The sequence below is a fragment of the Arvicanthis niloticus genome, chromosome 5 (assembly GCF_011762505.2).
Source record: "Arvicanthis niloticus isolate mArvNil1 chromosome 5, mArvNil1.pat.X, whole genome shotgun sequence".
NCBI classification, from domain to species: domain Eukaryota; kingdom Metazoa; phylum Chordata; class Mammalia; order Rodentia; family Muridae; genus Arvicanthis; species Arvicanthis niloticus.
Window position 1 is genome coordinate 41,367,123 of NC_047662.1, and position 22,118 is coordinate 41,389,240.

The window sequence follows — 22,118 nt, forward strand, 5'->3', positions numbered from 1 at the left end:
CAGCTCTGTTTCTTGAACTATCCCAACAAACTTATTTTCATTTGCATCCTTTAAGTGAACAACCATCACTGATGATCCCAGGCACTAATTCGTGAGGAAAAGCCCTCTAGATTAGTGGGTTTGGGGGTCGAACGACCCTTTAACAGGGGTTACCTAAGACCGTCGTAAAACACAGATATTTATATTATATGAACTAGCAACAAAAGTAATTTTATGGTTGGGGTCACCACAGCATGAGGAGCTGTATTGAAGGGAAGGGTCACAGTGTTAGGAAGTATGAGAATCACTGGCCTAGAGGGCGGCATTACTTATAGGATAAAGTCAAGCTTAGTAAGTGATTTGAGGCTCTCTTTTTTGGAGTTTAGTGTACCTTCCATTTCCTGGTCTATCTGCATCTGACTCTCATGTAAGTCTTTATAGTTCTGTGCTTTGCTTTGTACTGGTCTCCGTTCTTTACCAGCCCTCCCATCTCCCTCCCCCTGTCTGCTTAGATACTTTTAGTCAGCCACAGCACAGCACAGCACAGCACAGCATGGCCTATCCTTCTGTTCTTTTACTGTCATTATAGTAAAAGGGAATCTGTCTGAGTCTCTGCTGTGCTTTCAGCCCTTGTAGCCCTAGAACGTGCTGCTGTGTAATCCTAGCAGTGAACATTTGGACACTAGTTTTTGCTAGGAGCAGTGTGGGCTCCATGTACATCCCCTTACTCATACATCTCCCTCTTAGCATTATGAAGCTCATAAGATGAGATCGAGCCCATTTTACAAACAATGTGCCCAGCACTCTGGTCCAAGCTGTCGTGTGTGGTTTGAAACGTGGGTCAGCAGAAATGTTTTAGATCATGACTTGAGGCCTGCCCAGCCTTTCTCCTAGCCGTGAAATCTATGGCCATGTAATGATTGCTTTTCAACCCCAGTTTTGTTTTGTCTGAGGGGGTGGGATTTGAGACAAGGTTTCTCTATGTAGGTTTGGTTGTCCTGTAATTCCCTATGTAGAGCAGGCTGGCCTCAAACTTACTGAGATTTATCTACCTCTGCCTCAGTGTTGCTGAGATTAAAGGTGTATGCCACTACATCTGGCTTCAGTGTTTGTTTTTTCATCTTTAAAATAGTTATAAAACATGAGCAAAGCAGCTGTGGTGGTAATTCCACATCTCTAGCCTGTGGTGCCTGTACATAGAGGAATGGCGTTCCACAAAACACCATTCCCTCCTGTTTTCCATTCCAACTGTCATTTCATTTAAAGCTTTCTTCATCTTTATTCTCTTCATTCTTTTTCTGGGTTGCCCTGCTTCTTTGTGAGTATCAGCAAATTGTAATTTGTAGTCTGCAGATAGGCACAACTGAAAATCTGAGTGTTTAAATCTGTGATGCTGAATCTTCTCCAGCTGTTCTCCTTTAACCTTCAGGTTCTTCTCATTCTTTCTTTCCTTTCTTCCCTACTTTTCTCCCCACTTTCTCTTTCTCACACATCTATTTGATTGTCCTTTGTTAACTGTGTTCTCTGACATTTCCGTGCACAGTTGCTGTTATCCTGCTGCTGTCAGCTCCTTCTCCCTCCAGACTCCCTTGCCATACTCAGGTCTTTATCTTCTGTTCTGAGACTCACTGCCCTGTTTTGATGTCCTTGTTGACTGCTAAGTAGGAAGTTCCTTGGGAAGAGTCAGAGGGCCACTGAGCCCTTTACTCCCTCTTCTCAGCCTGAGCAGCTCACCTGGCTGCTGTACAGGTATAAAAAGTAGTTTTACAAACTTGAGCAAGTTTGGGCGTAAATTTAAAAAAAAAATTCTGCAGGCCCCAAAGGATAGAATGAGTTTTATGCTGTAATATCACTTAGTGTAGGCAAGTATAAAGCAAAAGGTAAATGTCTCAGATTTAAACTTCTATAAAAGCATTCAAAAAGAACTTGCAAATTAAGTGCAAATATAATGAAAAGCAACAGAATCTAAGATTCATTTAAGCTGAGCCCGGGGCAAATGCCTACGCTTCAAGAGGTAAGATAGGAGGACCTGCTGCAAGTTGAAGGCCAGTCCTGGCTGGTGAGTTCCAGGCCAGCCAAGACTTCAGAGGGAAACCCTGTCTCAGAAAGAAAAATTAAAAATCAAGCAATTAATACAACTTGCTGAACCACTTTACAAGGCTATTTACACTGTAGAAGGCAGGCATGATAACCACTGCAGTATGGAAACCTGGACCTACTACTTTCAATGAGATAACTATTAAACAGGTGCAGGTTCTTTGTAAATCTGACTACACGTGCATTTCAGTGTAGAGTATGACACTTTTCTCTGTTCTAACTGCTGGGGAAGCTTCTTTTTATATTACACATGCCATGAAGTCACTTGACCTTTACATGATATGTCATGATATGGCCAAGTACAAGTGCTGGCCTCATTGTAGACACAAACATAGGCAGCAATATGCCTTAGAAGCCTTGCTTCAATGTTGCTACTAAGCTGATTTGATAGAAGATCATGGGACTAGGAAGATGGCTCAGCAGTTCAAAGCACTTGGTGTACAAGTGTGAGGACCTGAGTTTGAATCCCCAGCACCCACATAAAGAAAGTGCTGGACATAGCCCTGTAGACCTCTAACTTCAGTAATGTGGGGGTGCTGAGACACAAAGGTCCCTAGAGTTGCTGTCCACCTACCAGCCCAGTTCAGTTCAGTGAGTGACTGTCTTGAGAGACCAAGGTTTAAAATAATAGAACATATTCCTCAGCCTCCAAATGCATTTGAAAATATGGGTACATGTAACACACACACACACACACACACGTATGCATGCATATACACACACAGTCACATACATACATACACATCACCTTTTAAATAGGTGATTGTGCTCATCTCCAGCAGATTGTTGTAGAGACTGCTTTAGAGCTCAGTTTGAAAATTCTCAGGCAGCTCTTTAAGCATAACCTTGACATTTTTAAAAGTCTGTGCTACATGTGAGTTGGTAATAAGATATTTATAGTCTGTAGAGTTTTCAGTGGATAAAGGTCCTTACCATGCAAGCCTGGTGATCCAAGTTCAATGCCCAGAATCCATGTAAAGGTGAAAAGAGAGACCCTAAGTCCACAAAGTTGGCCTTTGACCTCTACACATACACCACAACACAGCATCCCATAATGTTTGTACACATGTGCATGTGTGTACATGCACACTCACAATAATATTAAATAAATAAAAAATATTTTGTATAGCAACTAGCTTCTGTGATTATAAGGACCAAGAAGTGGTACTTTACTGTTCTTAAATGTACAGCTTGTGTGTACTGTACCTTAGGTCAATAACAAAATAGAACTTCCTTGCTGCCATTCTATACTTTTATAAATTTACCCCATGTAAAGGATAGTTTTATTAATTTGACACAATCTGGAGTCACCTGGGAAGGAAGTCTCAAAGAGGGATGGTCTTCTAGTGGCCTGGGCATTTTTGGAAGGACTGTCTTAATCAAGTTAAGTGATGTGAGAAAACATAGCTCACTATGGACAGCAAGATTCCTTAAGTGCAGGAAGTTTTGAACTCTGTATAAATGGAAAAACATCAGGCTGAGCACAAGCAAGGAAGCCAGTGAGCTGGCATGTGTTTATTTCTCCCTGCTCTTGACTGGATGTATGACTAGCTGTTTGCATTCAGTTCCTGCTTTAACTTCCCCATAATGATAGACTGTAACCTGGAAATGTAAGCCAAATTAAACCCCATTTCCCTGTATGTTGCTTTTTGTCAGGGTATTTTATCACAGCAACAGAAATGAAATTAGAGCACCCTATTTTTTGTGTTGATCTCAAACTCCTAGAAAGAAAGGCGAGAACAGCTTTTATAAGAACATGGCTGAGTGAATAAGGAAGGCTTGGTAGCTTGTACCCAGAAGTATCATTTAACTTGTGAATAAAACATCAGCATACAAAATGAGATGTGGTAACAGTTTTTATCAAGGCTGGAAAACATGGAGTCCATGTGAAGCCTTTTCAAAAACGAGATACCGAAGTATGATCACTACACAGCTGCCAAGCTCATGTAAATAAACAGACTCAGTTTTTAGGTTCATTTAGGAGACTGGCTGAGAAACTAGTAGTTTCTACTAGTAGTAGTTCTCAGGTGCTTTGATTTTTACCCCTTGACTTTCATGTCTAAGTCAGATTATAGAAATTTTGCATTTAAATTTTGATTATATTTATTTATTTAATTGAGGGGCATGTTCGTTCTCTCTCTCTCTCTCTCTCTCTCTCTCTCTCTCTCTCTCTCTCTCTGTGTGTGTGTATGTGTGTGCGCACATGCCATTTGTCTAGATCATAAGACAACTTACAGGAGTCAGTTCTCTCCTGCTATGTGGGTTTTGGAATCAAACTTAGATTGTCAGGCTTGGTATAGCAAGAACAAGCAAATGAAACTTATTCTAAGTACTACCATTTTGTTTTCAGACTCCATTTGATTTAATGGGAGGGAGAACTTAGGGAGAAACTAAGTTCAAGGTCCCAGGCCCTAGGGGAGCTGGAGACTTCCTAATAACTGACCAGCTTCCGTTATAAGGAAACGGTTATCGGAATCCAGACATCTCAGGGACAGTTTATAAGAAAACAGTTGTCTTGAGTCCAGACAGCTCAAGGACAGCTTCTCCATCTTGCTATCTCGCTAGCAGAGTCAAACTAAGTTTACATTCCCAGGCCCAGGAAACAACTCCTATCCTAATTGATGGAAACTCCCTTGCTCAGCCTCTTATGTCAGAATAAGACTGGACAATGCTACAGCCCACCTTGCTCCCCCTTGCTTTATGGTTTCATCCTCTAAATACACTGTGAATATCCCTTCAAGGTCACAGTTCAGCTCCCAAGTCTGTTCTGCAGCCCTGATCGATCAGTAGTGGCTTGATAAAAGGACATTTTCGTCATCTACCTCATGTTTGAGTTATATTGGATTTAAGTGGATCCCACATTTGGTACGTTGGCCAGGAATCCGGTTACTCCACAGGTCCCTGGTTTGTAATCATCCGCATTGAGGGATTTCATTTCAAAACCGCCAGAGGTAAGCCTGGTTTTTTTTGGTTTTTGGTTTGACACCTGTCTGGTTGGAACCCAAGAAAGGAGAAACTGAACACAGTGTTGCTCCTAGGGTCAGAGGAGGTCAGGGGACATACTGCTTCCTCTTTACTTCCCACTGGAGGAACCCCTGGTCAGGTTCTGGGTCCTCCTCTTTGGTAGGACATCTGGTTCTCTTCTCACTCCTCCCCAGCCCTGTTGGTTGTCCTTGGCACATCAGTCTGTCCATGTCTTTCAGTTTATGTCTGTGGTTTCGTTTAATTGCTTCATTGTTGCTCTTTGTTTCCTATTTGGAGGAAAGGCCAAGCTTCATCTGTTGGCCATTCACCCTTGACTTAATTTTAACTCATTTCAAGGATTTTCAGGAAAAAAGTAGCTGAATTGGGGCAACAAAAGCTGATAAACTGCTGCTGCTCTTAGAGCCCTGCACTAGCAGCTAGGAGGCAGGAGAAACCCCACCTCTTGCCTGGGTCCAGCATTCTGCAAGCCAGGGGCTGCCTGATCTGTACAAGCTGCTCTAAAGGGGAACCTGCAGCTTCTCAGCTTTTCCGGTAAGGAAGGAGATGGCTAGTTCTGCTACAAAACCTTTGTGCCCATGACAGTTAGGTTCAGCAGGTAGCAAGGTGTTCCTCCCTTGGAATTACAGCTGGAGAAAGTAAGGAAGTTTTGTCCATTTTAAATGTATAAATGTATGTACACTGTATGTTTCTGACTGGTTTGAATGTATGGATTTACTGTGTTCTGTATAGATTACAGATTGTTGGCTTATAAATTATTGGATATAGTTAAAAATGTGTAACATTTGTAACAAAATGTTAGTTTAAAGTCATAACTCAGGGTTAGAGCCATTCTGGACAGCAACAAATGGCATGAGCAGACCAAAGAAGCAGATCGCCGAAGATACTTTTAAATTGGGACAAGAGTTTATATAATTTCTGTCCTGTCATAAAAAAAAAACTAGGTTTATAAAAAATAAGATTTAAAACCATGCTTGCTTAATGAGGTATTAGAGCTGCCTCTCTATGCATGTATAAGAGCTTTTCTTGCTGGAGGCCAAATTTTATAACATCAAAGTAAACTGCTTGGTATTGATTTTAGAGACACTAAATTGTCACACTGTTAAAACTTGGTTTCATGTTCTAAAAATTATGGTTATGCTCTGTATCTTCACTCTTAAAAATGGTACTTTATTTTGATATTGCAAAAACACACAATTGAGAGATTTTAAACTCCTTTAAAGAAAATTTTGGAGTTTTACAGAAAATTAAGAACTAGATTAAAAAACCAGCTTTTTAAAACATTTAAATTTGTAAGGCTATATGTCATTTTAAATTTTATCAAGTATTTTATTATGTCTTTATTAATATCTAATCTGAATTAATATGTAATTTAAAAAATAAGGCCATAGCTAAACACCAGAGACTAAAAGATTCTTATAATGCAATGCGGCAGTGATTTTGGGTAACCTGACAAAGAGCTTGGGACAGTTTCTCAACCTATGGGTTGCAACCCTTTGGGGGGTCAAAAGACCTTTTTACAGGGGTAGCCCAGGATCGCCTTCATTGTTGATGTTATGATTGGGTCACCACAACTATGTCAAGTACCTTTACCCTTTGACCCATCTCACCAGCCTCAAGCTGCTTACCAGGTTGACTTAAAACTTGATAGTTTGCTGAAGCTGGCCTTGAACTCCTGATTTTCTTGCCCTTCTACCCACCAAGTGCAGGATTATAGATATGTGCCTCCATGGCTAGCGAATATAGGAAGATTTTGAGAACTTTTCTTGAGTGTTAAATTAACACACCTTTCGAGTACACAGTTGTTTACTACAACTCTGTCATTTCCATGGCTTTGTTAGATTTATTTTAAGCATTACATAGAAAAATGGGTATGTTTTACTTTCTCCTTCAAGCGCCCCACCCCCACTCCCACAAAAAAGAAATGCCTGCAGCACAGATGTGTCATCTCTTCCACAGGTAAAATAGTGTGGAGACAAAGCCATTTAGTTGGTCTTCAGCCAGGTTCTCCTTGAGGCTCTCAACAGAGCCATTGCTTTTTCTGGGGGAAATTTTTGGTTCTTAAGTTAGAATTTAGGATTTTCTAGGATTTATTTTTCTGATAAGTTTTTTTGATCTAGTTATAGTGCATCTGTTCTGAACTTAGAAGCAACTAAGAACAGATGGTACATTTTACAGACAGCTAGAGGTTATTCCTTTAACTGCCAGAATTCCTTTTTTTTTTTTTTTTTTTTTTTTTTTTTGGTTTTTCAAAACAGGGTTTCTCTGTGTATCCCTGGCTGTCCTGGACCTCACTCTGTAGACCAGGACAGTTTCTCGAACTCAGAAATCCGCCTGCCTCTGCCTCCCAAGTGCTGGGAGTAAAGATGTGCGTCACCACTGCCTGGCAGAATTCCATTTTCACTATGTGTTTTACTAGAAATCTTGTGTATGTTTTTCTGCCTTCTCTTTATAAAAATGTTAAATTTTAAGTGGTGTGTGTTCAACTCAGAACATACAAAGAGTATAAAGTTATCTATTTAGTTGAGTATTTATTCAACCTTCACTATTTTCTACATATTATAATAGTTACCAAGAGTACGTCTGTGTATAAAACTACCCATGGTCCTTGTCTTTATGGAGTCAGTCTACTATAAAGAAGAGAGCAGAAACCATAGAGGGAATTAGATTCTAAAATCTTCAGGCTCAGCAAGTCACAGCACTTGCCATGCAAGCCGGTGGTCTGAGTTCAACCCCCAGAAACTGTAAATGTAGAGGGAGAGAGCTGACCTCACAGTGCTGTCTTCTGATCTTCAAGCATGCCTTCACACACACACACACACACACACACACACACACCAGTAGATTAAAGTATTTTTTAAATGCGATAATGACATGAACAACACATGACTTAAAAACTTAAATTCAGTCAGGTATGGTAGCACAAGCTTTTAATTTCAGCAGTCAGGAAGCAGAGGCAAAGTGGATCTCTGTGAGTTTAAGGCCGGCCTGGTCTACGAGTGAGTTCTAGAACAGCCAGGACTACACAGAGAAACCCTGTTTCTAAATAAATAAATAAACTCTGTAGAAATATATAAAATACTATAGTTTCCTCCTCTACTGTTTCTCTAGAAATAACCACATTTTCATTTCTAACTTTACTAATCCTTATATACATATAATGCACAGAGATTTAAAAATTGAGTTATATAATATTTTAAATTTGAGAATTAAAGAATAGAAAGCATTTTTATTTACCTGTGGCAAAGAGCTGAATTTTTTTTTTACTGAATTTAATAGTGTAAGTTTTTAAAAATAAAATAAAATCTAGATGTTCTCTCAGAATAAAGTTAACTGACTAATGCAGAATCTTACCTATGAAAATTAGGGCAATAGTAGCCATCAAATATATAATTGAAAATTGAAAAACTAGTCTCTGGTCCTCCTCTTCCCTGTGTGTCCCCTACACTGCTCTTTTCACCTCCCCTCCAGTGTACTGAGGCTGTCACAGCACGGTACCTGGCATCTCATTCCCCAACAGGCATTTCTTTTGGAAGATAATTTTGTAATTATATTTATGTACAGAAAACTTAGTATACATTTAACCCAGTTTAGTAGTGAGTTCTTTAGCCTTTGTCTTTTCCAGCTTGGCAATGTGAGCCACAGACTTAGGACTCAGAATGTTGCCTCCCCAGTGCCAGTGGATCTAGTCATATCTGTCATTATAATTAAGCCTAATAGACTTCCACCAGCTTAGCCAGAGCACCCTTGTCTTCCGAGTTAACCTGTGTGAAGTCAACAGTGGTGCATGTCTTCCTGTGGACCAGGCACCCCAGCCTGGCCTTTCCCTTGATGCAGTAGGACAGCCCCATCTTTTGACACAGGGCAGGCAGGAAAACCACCAGATCAATGGAGTCTACATCATGGGCAATCACCACCAGCTGAGCCTTCTTGTTCTCCACCAAGGTGGTGACTGTATTGACTCCTGCTCGGAGGACAGGTGGTCTCTTGGGACGTCCCCTTTGCCAGCAGCTTTCTTCTCGGCACAGGCCAGTAGCCTCTGCTTCTTCTCTTGCTTTGTCTCTGGCCTGTACTTGTGGGCAAACCTAAGCAGCTGAGTAGCTGTTTGCCTGTCTAGGGCCTGGGTGAGCTGGTTAATGGCAGGAGGTACTTAGAGCCACTTACAGAGGATGGCTCTTTGCCGCTGCAGCCTGATGTATTGGGGCCATTTAACGAAGCGTGTTAAATCTCTTTTGGGCTGGATGACCTGCCCAATGCCAAAGTTCTTGGGTCTTTTCTTGAACAAAGGATTGACCACCTTTTTGGCCTCCTGTTTCTTGACGACATCGGGAGCCGGGTCCACCTTCTTTCCCTTGGCCTTCTTTCCTTTGGGCATCTTGCTCGGCTGCTGGAGGAGAGAGAGTGCCAACAGGCATTTTTAAGCACCCAGTGTTATGCCAGTCCCTTGTGAGGAGAAGCTGGTGAGCAAGACTGTGCACTATAATAGGCATCGTGGGCCTGTGGAGAGGCTGCTAATTCTAATTCTGAACAAAATGTTTCTGTTTGACAGTGTGTTAACTGCAGTTTCCCTTGGTGAAACATGGCAGCTTTGAGTGTAAGGTAGGTCTTGCTTCTCCCATATGCCAAGTGATGTATGTGCTCCATCTGGCCTAAGTTCCTATGTAGGAATTGACTAGCTGACATCGGTTTTTGAAATTTCTGAAGACAGGCAAAAATATTGAGGCTGTGTAGGCCACTACTGAAACTTGAGTTGTCTTACATTTGCTCTTAGTCACTTGCCTCTGTTGCAGGGTCAGTGCCAAGAGAACAATTGGCTTGGCTTAGAATACAACAAAGTACCTTATATTTTAGAGTAGTTCTCAGTTTGGAGCAAGGGGGAGGAGGGAAGGGAAAGAGGGAGGGAGGGAGAGGGGAGAGGGGGGGAGGGGGGAGAGAGAGGGGAGAGAGAGAGGAGAGGGGAGGGAGAGTGGAGACAGGGGAGACAGGGGAGACAGGGGAGACAGGGGGGAGACAGGGGAGAGAGAGAGGAGAGAGAGAGGAGAGAGAGAGGAGAGAGAGAGGAGAGAGAGAGGAGAGATAGGAGGAGAGAGAGATATTTCCTGTTTGTCATATCCCTGCCCCACATGTGCTTCTCCTGTTATCAGTATTTCCTGCCAGGATTGGACATTTGTTCTCACTGATGACTTCTGGTGACACATTATTGCATAACACATAGGTTTGGTTTGGTTTTGTTGGGATTTTTTTTTTTAATGCAAAGTCTCATGAAGCTCAGGTTGGTCTTTATCTCACTGGTTTTTGTTGTTTGTTTGTTTGTTTGTTTTTTGCCAAGGATAATCTTGCCTCTAACTCCTAAATGCTGGAGTTGCAGGCATGTACTACCAGCACTAGCTGAAAAAAAAGTTATATTCTTTATATTGCTCATGAATTTGGAGAAATTTATAGTCCAAATTCATATTGTATGGTTTTACAGTATCATACATAGTAGTTTTCCTACCTTAAAAATGTTCTGGTGCCAGAGAGATGACCCAGCAGTTAAGAACACCTGGGTGATCTTCCAGAGGACCCAGGTTGGATTCCCAGCACTCACTCAGCAGCTTATAACTGACAATAGCTCCAGTTCTAGGGGATCTGCTGTCCTCCAATAACCTTAGTGGGCACCAGGCTTGCATGTGATGTATGTACACACTTATAGACACAATCCTATACACATTCAATGTTTTTCAATATTTCACATTCTACCTGTTTATCTTTCTTTCTTCATAGCCCTGACCTTTTATAGTCTCTAGAGTTTTGCTTTGCCCTAAAATGTTATATGTAGTATTTGAAATTATACAATCTTTTGGGATAGGCTCCTTATAGTTAGGAGAATGTACTTGTTTCCTCTTGATCTTTACATGTGTGTTGGTTAGGTATTTTGTTTTTATTATTAACTTGCCACAAGCCATAGTCACCTGGGAAAAGGGAGAGACTGCCTTCCTCAGCTTGCTTGAAGGCAACTCTGTGGGGGCATTTCCTGGATTGCTAGTGGATGCAAGTGGGTAGCAGCCCTCTATGAGTGGTCCTGCCCTTGGCCAGGTTATATAATAAAGCAAGCCAAGCAAGTACTGGAAGCAAGCAGTAAGCAGAGTTTCTCTTTTGGTTTCTGCTTCAAGTTCCTGCCTTTGAAAGATAGAAAAATCATAAGTTGATCCCCTGAACCCTACTTTTAAAGCAAAGACATAAAAACCTGTAAGTCAAACACTGTGTTGCCTCAGTCCCAGGAAATTAGCTGACCATTTGAACAGATGGCCCTAACTAAACAAATCTTAAGATTCATGGTGTCAGGATGCTATGGGCCCGAGATTAGCTTGGCCGGGCTTTGAACTAACAGCCCTGAGACAGTTGGTGCCAGGATGCTAAAAGTTTGAGATAAGCCTGACCCCCTTGAACTGGAGCTCATGATATATAGTGTAAAACTACTTCGAAATAGCCAATTATAAAGTGATACACCATGCATCTTAGGAATTTGAGATCAAATGTATCCATGACCTAGTGACCTGTTCTCCCTCCTTCCCCCTTCCCTAACTCCACTCTCAGCCTTCCCTCTTCCCTAACTCCACCCCCACCTGGTTTGTAGATGCCCCCTTAAAAGCTGTAAACTTCTTTTGTTCTGCTGCTGAATTCCGCTGCCCCTGCGCGGGCTTGAAGGAAAGACAGCCCTGGCTAGCCAGTAAACCTCTTGCAATTTGCATCAAGTTGTGTTTCTCGTGAGTGATTTGGGGTGCGTCTGCAGTTCTCCACGGATTGGTGAGGTCCTTTTCATTTGGGTTTTACACCTTGCATCCCCTGGTCTCTTTAATAATGAACCATAACCTATAAACTAAAATTTCTACCTTTCCAGACATGCTTTTTGGTCAGTGTTTTATCACAGCAGCAGAGAATTAAGTATGACTTGATAGATCATTTTGTCTTTATTGCTGAGGATTAAATCCAGGGCCTCATAGACAACAACACAACCACTGAGCTTCATTACCAACAAGGCCACACCTCCAGATCCTTCTCAGACAGTTCAAACTAGAGACCAAGCATTCATACATATGATCCTATGGGGCCCATTCTCATCCAAACCATTATAGTCACATTTTATCACATATGAATTAAGACTCAAAACAATTACTAAAGAACTCAAATAATGTAAAATTTTAACCATGGTAAATTCCACAAAAAAAAGTTTCATGGGCTACTGATGACCCAAAATAGGAAGAATTTACATTGTTTGTGTAGAGATGATGGTAAGAAGTAAATTGAGAGTCAAAAGTTATTGTCAAGGAGATAGTGTGAAAAAAATAGCTGTCACAAGGTCAGGTTGGAAGGTCCTTGGCAAATTAAAGCTTCAAAGGGACCATTGTGAGGAGGGCAGAGAAATAGGGGTGCAAGCTGAAAGATGCAGGTAGGGCTATAAAACATTTGTACAGCTCAGTGTTAAATACTGAGTTATATCCTTTGGCAAGTTTCTTAATTGATAGTGAGATGCTATCAAAATGTACTCTAGCTCTTATGTTGACAGTGAATTGTTAGATTAAGGAAGACTCTAGTGAGGAAATTATTCCAAGAAGGACCATTATTTCAGATATGAGGAGAGCTGGAATTGAAAACTCATTTAGGAGGTAAGGATTACAGAACTTGGCTGATAGATTTGAGTTTGAACTAGGGGAGGTCCCCAAGGACTGCTGCATTTTTAGTCTGCATTTTAGAGTGAATGTTAATGCTTTCATTTACTGAGATAGAGATCATGAGAGAATTCCGTGCTTATAAATGGGGAATCAGAATGAACTTGGTATTAAACATTTTGAAACAATTTACATCAACTAAAATACCATAAACAGTGAGTGCAGCAGTGTAGTTTTAGTGTAGTTGAGTATTTCTTGAACTCTGCGCCACAAAAATTTCAGCAAACAATTCGATGCTTAAAAGAGTCTTAGGAGCGGTCAAGATACCAAGGAAAAAAGGACAGAAAAGCAACTTGTTTCTCCAGATCGATAATGCCAATCATTGGTGTCTGTGATTTCCTGCATTTTGGGCCTCTGTCCAGGTCCTCCAAGGCTGAACTTCGCAGTTACACCATTTGGATTCTTGAAGTTCTTCACAAGCCACCTACACTCCTTACGGTGCTGTCAAAACAGCAAGCCCACGGACTTGTCACCTACAAGTAAAACAGACACCCAAGCTCTTGTTTACTGGTAGGCTGTAGTGTTTCCTCCTCTCCTGCCTTCCTCGTGCGACAGAAACAACTTTCTGGAGGCAAAATCAATTATCAAAATGGAACTTCTGAGTTCAGCAGCTGCCAAAATATGGTGGTGATGACGAGCTCGAAGCTGCTGGTGTAGGTGAAGCCAATTCCAGGCCTTTCCTCAGCTCTCTCGGGTGGGAGACCTGAGCAGCCGCGGCTCCTGCGCGGCTCCTGCGCCGCTCCTTCGGCTTTGACGCCCAACGGGGCCAACCGCCAATCGCCAGCCGCTCACCTCCCATGCAGGTGACCCATGGCCAATCGCCAGGGGCCTCTTTGCCAGGGCCAGCCAATCGGGGCGGCGCCTGGGCCGCGGCGCAGGGGGAGGGCGGGGGAGGGCGGGAGAGGGCGTCCTCCACCGGCTCTTGGGCTGGGGTGCGGGGCACAGAGGGGCATCCGGGGCGGGGAAGGGCCCCTCCCCTGAGACGGCGGCCGGCCGCGGCGAATGGCTCTCCTGCTGGCCGCTTGCGGAGTGAGTAGACCCTCGAGCCCCCGGGCGAGGGGCCGCCTCCCCTCAGCCCACGCCCCCAGCTCCCCTCTGTGGCGCGGCTGTCCAGCTTAGGAAATACTTCTATAGAACTCGGTTCTCCTTTAGAAGGCTGACTCACAATCACTTCAGTTGAGCTCTAAACTCGAAAGCTCAACTCCAACCCAGTGCCTATTAAATGTAGAATCTTCCCTTGCAGGCCAAGTAGAATTTGGGATGTTTAGGCGTTGTGCTGAAGCTTGGCCCTGTGTTTGTGTGTCAGTGATGGATGCTGCTGTTTGTGCATGGGTGGCTAGGGAAGGAGATGGTTTTGTTTTTAAGTAGTAGCTGCTGCAAATATTTTGGAAACTCCAGTATAGTTTTATGGGGTTCACGAAACAACTGTAGGGAAGGCTTTAAGGTTGTCAGCCTTAGCTCCGTTGTAGAAAGTTGCCTGTGGTTAATATAGCAGGAAAGGAAGGCCCCTGCTGGCCTTCCTGTACTTATTTTTTTTTTTTTATCATGAAAGATTGAGAATTAGGTTGAAGAACATTTTTTAATGTGAAGACTTGGTACTGCGTGATTACGTTGTTTTACTTTTTAGCCGCATTACAGAAATTGAAAGCCGAGTAACTATTTCTAGACGTTTCAGTGGGAAAGCTGGCAATGGTCTTAAAGTGGTAGTTGAAGTTTAAAACATTCGCAGCGACTTTAAAAAACAAAACAAAACAAAAAACGAGAGCACTCAAGAAATTACTCACAAGTCATCCTTCAGAACGTGGCCTATGTCGGAACAACCATCAGGGCCCCATAGTTTCTAGTACTAATGTTAAGAAACGTTATTCTTTTACTCTTATTTGGACGATTTTTTAAACTTTTATTTTTGGTGCATCTCTACAAGAGGTTACTTAAATAGAAGCTAATTGTTTGAGTGTACTCCAGGGCAGGCGTACATCACTAAGAAAGGGATGTTACTTTGAGAACTTAAACAAGGGGCAATTTTCTTTCTTTTCTTCTTCCTTTCTTTCTTTTTCTTTTTCTTTTTTTTCTTTTTTTTTTTTTTTTTTTTTTTGAAGTTGAGTGCCCTAGTTTTGGTTTGAACAGGAATGAAATTGTACTTGAAGCATGTCTCAGTAAATGAGAGGCTGAAAAATATATTGAGCACAGTCATGTTGAAGATCAGCAGGGACTTTAGTTTAATGTAGATTTGTTTGCTGTGATCTCTTTTCACTGGAAAGTTGGTTGTATGGTTTGCACTTTTTGAAGCAGGGTTTTGGTACTTGAACACTTGACCTTCCTGCGGGGGTTACATGTATACCACCACGCCCATATTTTCCACTTTTTGATTTAGAAAGGTAATGATAATGACAGTAGTCATGTGTTTATACTAAAATATTCAAGGATGGCCTCTGGGATGTGTCAGGTTCTATCACTAAATGTACTATGGGAGAAGTAACTGATGTTTGCAATAATTTTTATACTACAAGGAAAAGTGTATTGTTACTGTACTTAGCAGAAACTATATTTTTGAAATTTTTTAAATAAAGATTTAGACAGTTACTGCTACTCTTAAAGTTGATCTTCCTCTTTAAATATTTTAACAAAGGCTACCACACAGCCATATACAGTGGTTTTCTCTGTACCTTACTCCCCAGTCTTAAGCTCTTTCAGCTTTAGTAATACCCTCTCTTGGATTTGACACATTTTCTTGTATGATACAGCTGAGTCCTTTGCCCTCTCTCAGCTGGACTTTTGGGAACTCTGACGAATGTCAGGCAAGCCCCACCCATCCTCTTCACTCAAAAACACACTGACTGAGTCACTGCCATGCTTCTGCTTTGGGTGCCTGTCCAAGTCCAGTTCCTGGCACCCCTAGAAGGCCCTCCACAGTGGGTATGAATTCATCTTGCAGCTGTCTGAAACCAGTTGTGGGTGCTTTACTCAAGGCATTCCCTGGGAGTGGTTTCTCATTAGAGCTTGTCTAGCCTCTGAACTCTTTCTCTTCATTCTTTCCTTTTTGCTTAGATTACCATCCACATTTCAGGTGGTTAAGTTTTGGGTTGGACCCTAGTGCATAGCACCCATTACCTTTCCCTTGCTGTATAAAAGAAGGCAGTGAGTTACTTGGTGTGCCATTACAGAATTTATCTCTTACAGATTTTGCTAAATGTTAATTTTTCATTCACATGTCTGATTCTTATTAGGTTGTAATTTGCTAGATATAAAGGTTTTTACTCAGTCTTTGTATCCCTGGAACCCTTGTCACTAATGGAGTGTCTGGCCATGTAGGCTGGTCTCTTCCTTATGTTTCCTTACTCTGAAGAGAAATTCTTAACAGACTTACCAAATTAAAATTTTACATGACTGAGGGTCCTCACAATGAACACCCAAAGACCCAGGAAACACTGTCTTGTTTCTGCAAGTTGAATATGGATCTCTATGGCTAGCTACGTAGAATATGATTGGATAAAGAGCTATTATGTAATGCAGTGATAGATGTAAGGAACGCCTGTGTGGAGTCAGTCAGGTGGCATTCCTTCTGGGTAATAGGCCAGGGCTCCTTCCAAAATAAAAGACTTAGGACTGAGTGTCAGACAAGGGTCTCAGAGAGTCTTTTTGTTTGTTTTGTTTTGGTTTTTGTCTTTTTGAGACAGTCCTGCCATGTAGCCCAGGCTTGTCTTGAATTCATGATTTCCTTTTCTTTGCTTCCCAAATGCTGGGATTACAGGCATGTGCCACTGTACCCTGGCCTGATTAGAGGATTTCTTTAATGTAGAGGAACAATTGAAATCAGTATTTCTGTTATGGGAAAGAAGGGTTCTGGTTCTTAGACTAGCTGTGGGTAAAGGAATTCTAGAGTCTCCTGCTGCTTTGGGAGAAAAGGGGAACATGAGAAATTCAGATACTATTTCTAAGTGCCATCAGTTCAAGAGTGTAGCATTCACAAGTGTGGCACTTGGAGTTTGGCTTTCTGAGCCCAGTAGAATTGTGGGTGTTAAGCAAGTGGGTAAGTTGTATAAACTGAAGACATGACCACTCCATGATCTTGTTACAGGGAGGATTTTTTTATGTAGAAATATGAGTGGAACAGCCAGAGGCATCTGGAATAGTCCAGAGCAGAGAAACAAAGTAGTAAACCGAATGTATCCAGCAATGGTATGTTCTGGCCATGAGAGAAGGGGTGAAGGGTGGGGGGATGGATGAGAGATGGAGACCCAGAAGACCAAGAGAGGTCATAGCTGACATAGCAGGGTTATAAGGAGATTGAGAAGCTGGGGGGGGGGGGGGGGGGGGAAGGGAAGCTCCTAAGCTGGAGGAAGTTTAGGGGAGACATGTATATGAAGAGCTAGGATGCTAGCTTAGTGTGGACCCTGATATATATAGTAGGTACTTGTGATACTGAGGGGGCCTGGAGGCCAGCATGCAGTTTGGTGTGCTAATAGTTATCACCACATTTGTCCTTTCTGTCAGTGACAAGAAAAATGGTTCCTTTGGCAGAGGGCAACTGGCTTCACTAATTCCTGAGGAATGCTGGCAGTTTGTCTAACTGCCAGAATTTGAGGACATAAAATTTCCTTTGAACGTGACATAAATGATCAGAATATGAACAGTTATAATGTCAACATAGAAATCTTTTATTTGGTTGTACTAGAAAAAAATATATATTCACATACACACATAATATATACACACACATATATATACACATACATATATACATATATACACATATACATACATATGTGTGTATATATATATACATATATATATGTATATATATATGTATGTGTGTATATATATATATATATATATATATATATATATATAGCCGTGAAGTAAAATCATTTTTAGGTCATTAAACTGATTGTGACAAGTGTCACAGGGAACTGGAGAAAATGTTTAGAAACAGTACTGTGATGGTCGGCAGGTTTTAGAGACTTCCCACCCCCATATCTCCATGGCTTCTGATGTGGTGGAAATAATACTAATAGCAGTACTAGAACAGACTGGTTTGGGTGCACAGTATCATGGGAAGAAGTATGCTACTGGCTGGAGCAGTCAGGGGAATTAGGAAGGGGTGACATTTTTATCAAGATTGGGTGCCAGATTAGCACACACCTTTAATCTCAGCACTTAGGAGGCAGAGGCAGGTGGATCTCTGAGTTCAAGGCCAGCCTTGTCTGCTAAGCAAGTTCCAAGATAGCCAGGACTAAACAGAGAAACCCAATCTTAAAAAAAATTAAAAATGAAATAAAATAAATAAATATTGGGTCATGCTTGACTATATTTGCTGTTTCCTCCATTACCCCTAAACATATCCTTTGGAAATCCTAATAACGCCTGGCCATAACTGAGTCAGCACATGGTTTTGCCATGAGTGTGAATGGTAATTGTTACTGTGTGTGCCTGCGAGGGGAATAGGGGCAAGGGGCCAGACAAAGAGAGACAGTGAGACTGAGACCAAGACAGAGACAGACAGGGAGTGAGCATGAACGATGGACAGTCCTGGCATTGAAGTTACTTATTTCTGGAGACACTTTAAAGAACTTGGCTTTATTATTTTGACTACAGCTTGTTGGTTTTTTTTTTTGTTTGTTTGTTTTTTAATGTGCATTTTCAACTGAGTTGCTGGTTTTTGTTTGTTTTGTTTTGCTGCTTGGGATTCTAGAGCTTGTTTTAAACTCTGGTTGCATTAATCTTTATAAGTTTTGAAGTTACAATAGTTCATATGAGTTTTAGCTTTCTTTGTCATACTATAGAAGACCTCTTATATATTTTATATTCATAGAAGAGCTACAATTTCCTGTTTTTATTTAAATGAGATCAGTTATAGGCCCTCCAGTATAATGGAGTGTTTACTATCTGCCCAAACCTGCATCAACCTGTAGGCATTTGCTTCAGGGGATCCTAGAACAGGAAGGAAGAAAGCCTAAAGTCTAATTTATACACACACACACACACACACACACACACACACACACACACACACACACACCCGTCTTCTATAAGTAGTGGAAGGAATCTTCCAGAAACCAAGAAATTTGCCAGAGAGTCTGGAATCTGGGAAATGAGCCCAAGGGGATTTTTTCCTCTTCTGCCAGTGGCCCCAGGATGCGTCTTGGTGCTCTTGGCACACCTCCTCCACCCTTTGCTCACCTTGCCTCTCAAACTCTAGGACTTTCCTGGCTCAGCCACTGATTTTGGTTTCCTTTGAAGTTAGCATCTAGATCTGGAAAATACTCTCCAAGAAAGATTCTTCCTTGTCCCTCAGTCTGGGTGTGTAACTGGAGCTTCTCCTCCTTCTAGAATCATCCTCTGTTCTCCTGGTGTGCCTCAGAAGGCTTTGTAGCTGTGCTCTGCGGGCTGGCGTTCTATTCTTGGGCTTTTGTTTGCCTTTAGCCCTTGGGAGGCAGTGACAGAAGAATGAAGACAGGGACAGAAGAGAACTTTTAGATATTGTTGTTCCTTGGGTCTCTGCTTTGTTTTGTTGCTCCTTGGGGCTCTCTTCTGCTTTATAGTCATTTGTCCTATAGTGGTTGTGTACAATCCCTGTTCTTCCTTCAAGCTCAGGGATAAAGCTTTCTTACTGTTCCTGAGTCCTTGAGTCCCACAGAATCAATCTTTCTTTGGCTTGCTTAGCCCTGAATAGTTTCTTGAAAGCAAAGTTCAAACATTGCATTGCACGAGCCCAAGTCCTACTCTAACACAGACCCCTGCCTCTGTCCAGAACCTGGTTTCCCGAATGTTCCCCTACACCTCTCCTCCCTGCTTTTCCCCTGAGTGTTCTGGTGGGTGCCTTTCCCATCACACTTCTCTACCCTGTTTAGCTCATTCTCTAGCCCAGTGGTTCTCAGTCTTCCTTATGCTACGACCCTTTGATACAGTTCCTTGTGTTGTGGTGACCCCCCAACCATAAAATTATTTTCATTGATTCTTCATAATCTTAATTTTGCTGCTGTTATGAGTCATGATGTAAATATCTGATATGTAACCCCTGTGAAAGGGTCTTCTGACCTGCAAAGGGGTTTTGACCCACAGGTTGAGAAACACTGCCCTAGCTCAATGTTGAGCTCCTCAAATTGATAGAAACTCTTAGGTCAGGATCAGTGTTTGCTTCCCTTTGGCATCTCCAGGGTGTCCAGCACATAGTCACAGAAGATGCCCAATGAATAAATAATTATTGTAATGGATGATTGTAAAGCCCAGAGTAGTACATGTAAAAATGTGCTCATGACAAGACTTGGCATGAGAGAATAGAATGTAGAAGGGGTAAGACAGTTGTTACAGCCTGGTCTTCTGTGTCACACCACCATTTGTTGTGATAGCCTTTTCTCCTGTTACTTCTTTTGTATTAAAAAGCTCATCAGCATCAGACCTCAGCATTCGTGCATCTTTAATAACTGAGCAAGGTATCACTTCAAGGGAAGCTGATACAGAACTTGCAGGAACAACTTTATGTTTCAGTACTATTAAGTAATCACATTGCAAGATTCCATAATCACCACCTCCCCACTGCCCCCCGCCCCAACATTTGCCACAAACCAAGCACTAGCTTGGGGAACACAATAGGGAACAGATCAATTCAGGTTCTCTTGGTAAACTTCCAACTATTTAAATTGCATAATTTTGTGTGTGCTTTATCCTTCCAGTAGACCTCCGTTGGCAGTGGAGATCAGTTACCCAAAGACAGCTTTGGCAAATGCAGTTTTAAGGGATAAGGCCAAGACAGTTATGGAATCTATCTTTTTAAAGGTGGTTTTGTTTTGTTTGATGTGTGGCACAAACCTTTGGTATGAATAGTTTATCATGCAAGTCCTCTTGTATGTTAATTTGTCACCTTGTCTGACAGAGTTCAGGTCACGTTAGAAGAATATAGTATGTTTGTTTAGAAAACATTGTGTAATCACAAGTTGTTAGGAGAATTCTCAGTTCTTGCTGAAACACTCACCTTATGGGCTTACAGGGCTAATATCACTTTCTCCTGCTTACACATAGAGCATATTTCCAGGAAATTTACTTAAAGTGATTGCCTTTGGTAGATCTTTAAGACTAGGTTGAATAAAATATTGGTAATCTGAGGCTGGGGGAATGGAAGAAGAATATTTGTTCTCTGCTTCACAGTTTAATTAAATGCTGAGTTAACTAAACCTGAGAAATGGCTCAGAGGGTAACACCCCTGCTATGCAGGCCTGATGACCTGAATGACATCCCTGGAACCTACACAAAGGTGGAGGGACAGTGTGTCTACTCCATGAAGTTGTCCTCTGACTTCCATATGCATTCTATGGCATATTCTCACCCCAAGAATAAGAATAAATCAAAACCAAAAAATCCCGCAGGTTAATAAAAGTAAATAATAAAAAACAAACAAAACCCAGCTAATTCAGCTGTCTCTGAAGAAGAGCTTTGTTTGCAAACACCTTATGGTCAAAAAACATCAGGTAGTTTATTTTGTTCTTTACAAGTTTGCTTTGATAGACGTTGAATCATGAGTATGTTGTCAAGAAGGTGTGGAACCATCAGTGTCTTGTTTTGTTTTTTTAAGGGATACAATTTTTCCAATATGGCAGCAGGGGCTATTTTCAGGGCTTTTTTTTTTTTTTTTTCCTGCCTTGTACTTAACCTTTAAATGATGTTACAAATTTGGCTGTGATTTATTTTTCTTGGAACAAGGTATCAGTTTCAGCAATACCCAAGTAATGCCAAGTTTTGTTTTGGGCATAGTTTAGGATTTCATATATAATCTTGAATAATACTGGTGACTTTGCATATAAAATTTTGAAAAATATGTATAAACTGTGATTTCTGAATATTTTTACAGTTTTATAAAACAAATACTTAGAAAAATTAAATATGTCAAACTAAAACTCTTAAGAGTCTCTCTTGATTTCCCTCTTTCCTCTAATGGGATTTCATTGGTTTTCCCTCTTGTGTTTGATTTCAGGGAAGGAGGGAGAGGAGGGAAGAGACAGACAGACAGACAGACAGACAGACACACACACACACACACACATGCGGTGGGCGGGGGGGGGGGCTAGTACTTGGGCATACCTTTATTCCCAGCACTTTGGAAGCAGAGGCAAGTAGATCTCTGAGTTTGAGGCCAGCTTGATCTACAGAGTGAGTTCCAGGACAACCAGGACTATACAGCTGAGACCCTATCTCCAAAACAAAACAAATACATCCTACAATGTGAAACTAAAATGCCTTCTAAAATATGCAGTTTTGATGCCATTCATGTCTGTGAGATAAGCATCAATGTTGACTATTTTATGAAGGCCTATAAACTCATGTTTCTGTGATTTTTAAGTTTCTTAAAGGTAATTT

The 22,118-nt window shown here is 41.5% G+C and overlaps 1 protein-coding gene across 15 annotated transcripts in view; it reads left to right on the forward strand.

Annotated features, from left to right (window-relative positions):
* Positions 1-22,118, forward strand: part of Osbpl9 (oxysterol binding protein like 9) — a 133,954-nt gene that overhangs the window by 65,035 nt on the left and 46,801 nt on the right. Inside the window, exon 1 of one of the 15 annotated variants that reach the window (XM_076934480.1) lies at positions 4,543-5,027. The exons of 11 other annotated variants lie outside the window; for them this stretch is intronic. Coding sequence is in view for 2 of the 4 variants with exons in the window: in XM_034502021.2 (XP_034357912.1) it covers positions 13,770-13,796 (27 nt within the window). In the remaining 2 variants the exon portion in view is untranslated. Of the gene's footprint in view, positions 1-4,542; positions 5,028-13,644; positions 13,797-22,118 lie in introns of those variants that run through there. 3 more of the 15 variants (XM_076934476.1, XM_034502021.2, XM_034502019.2) reach the window with 3 other exon arrangements.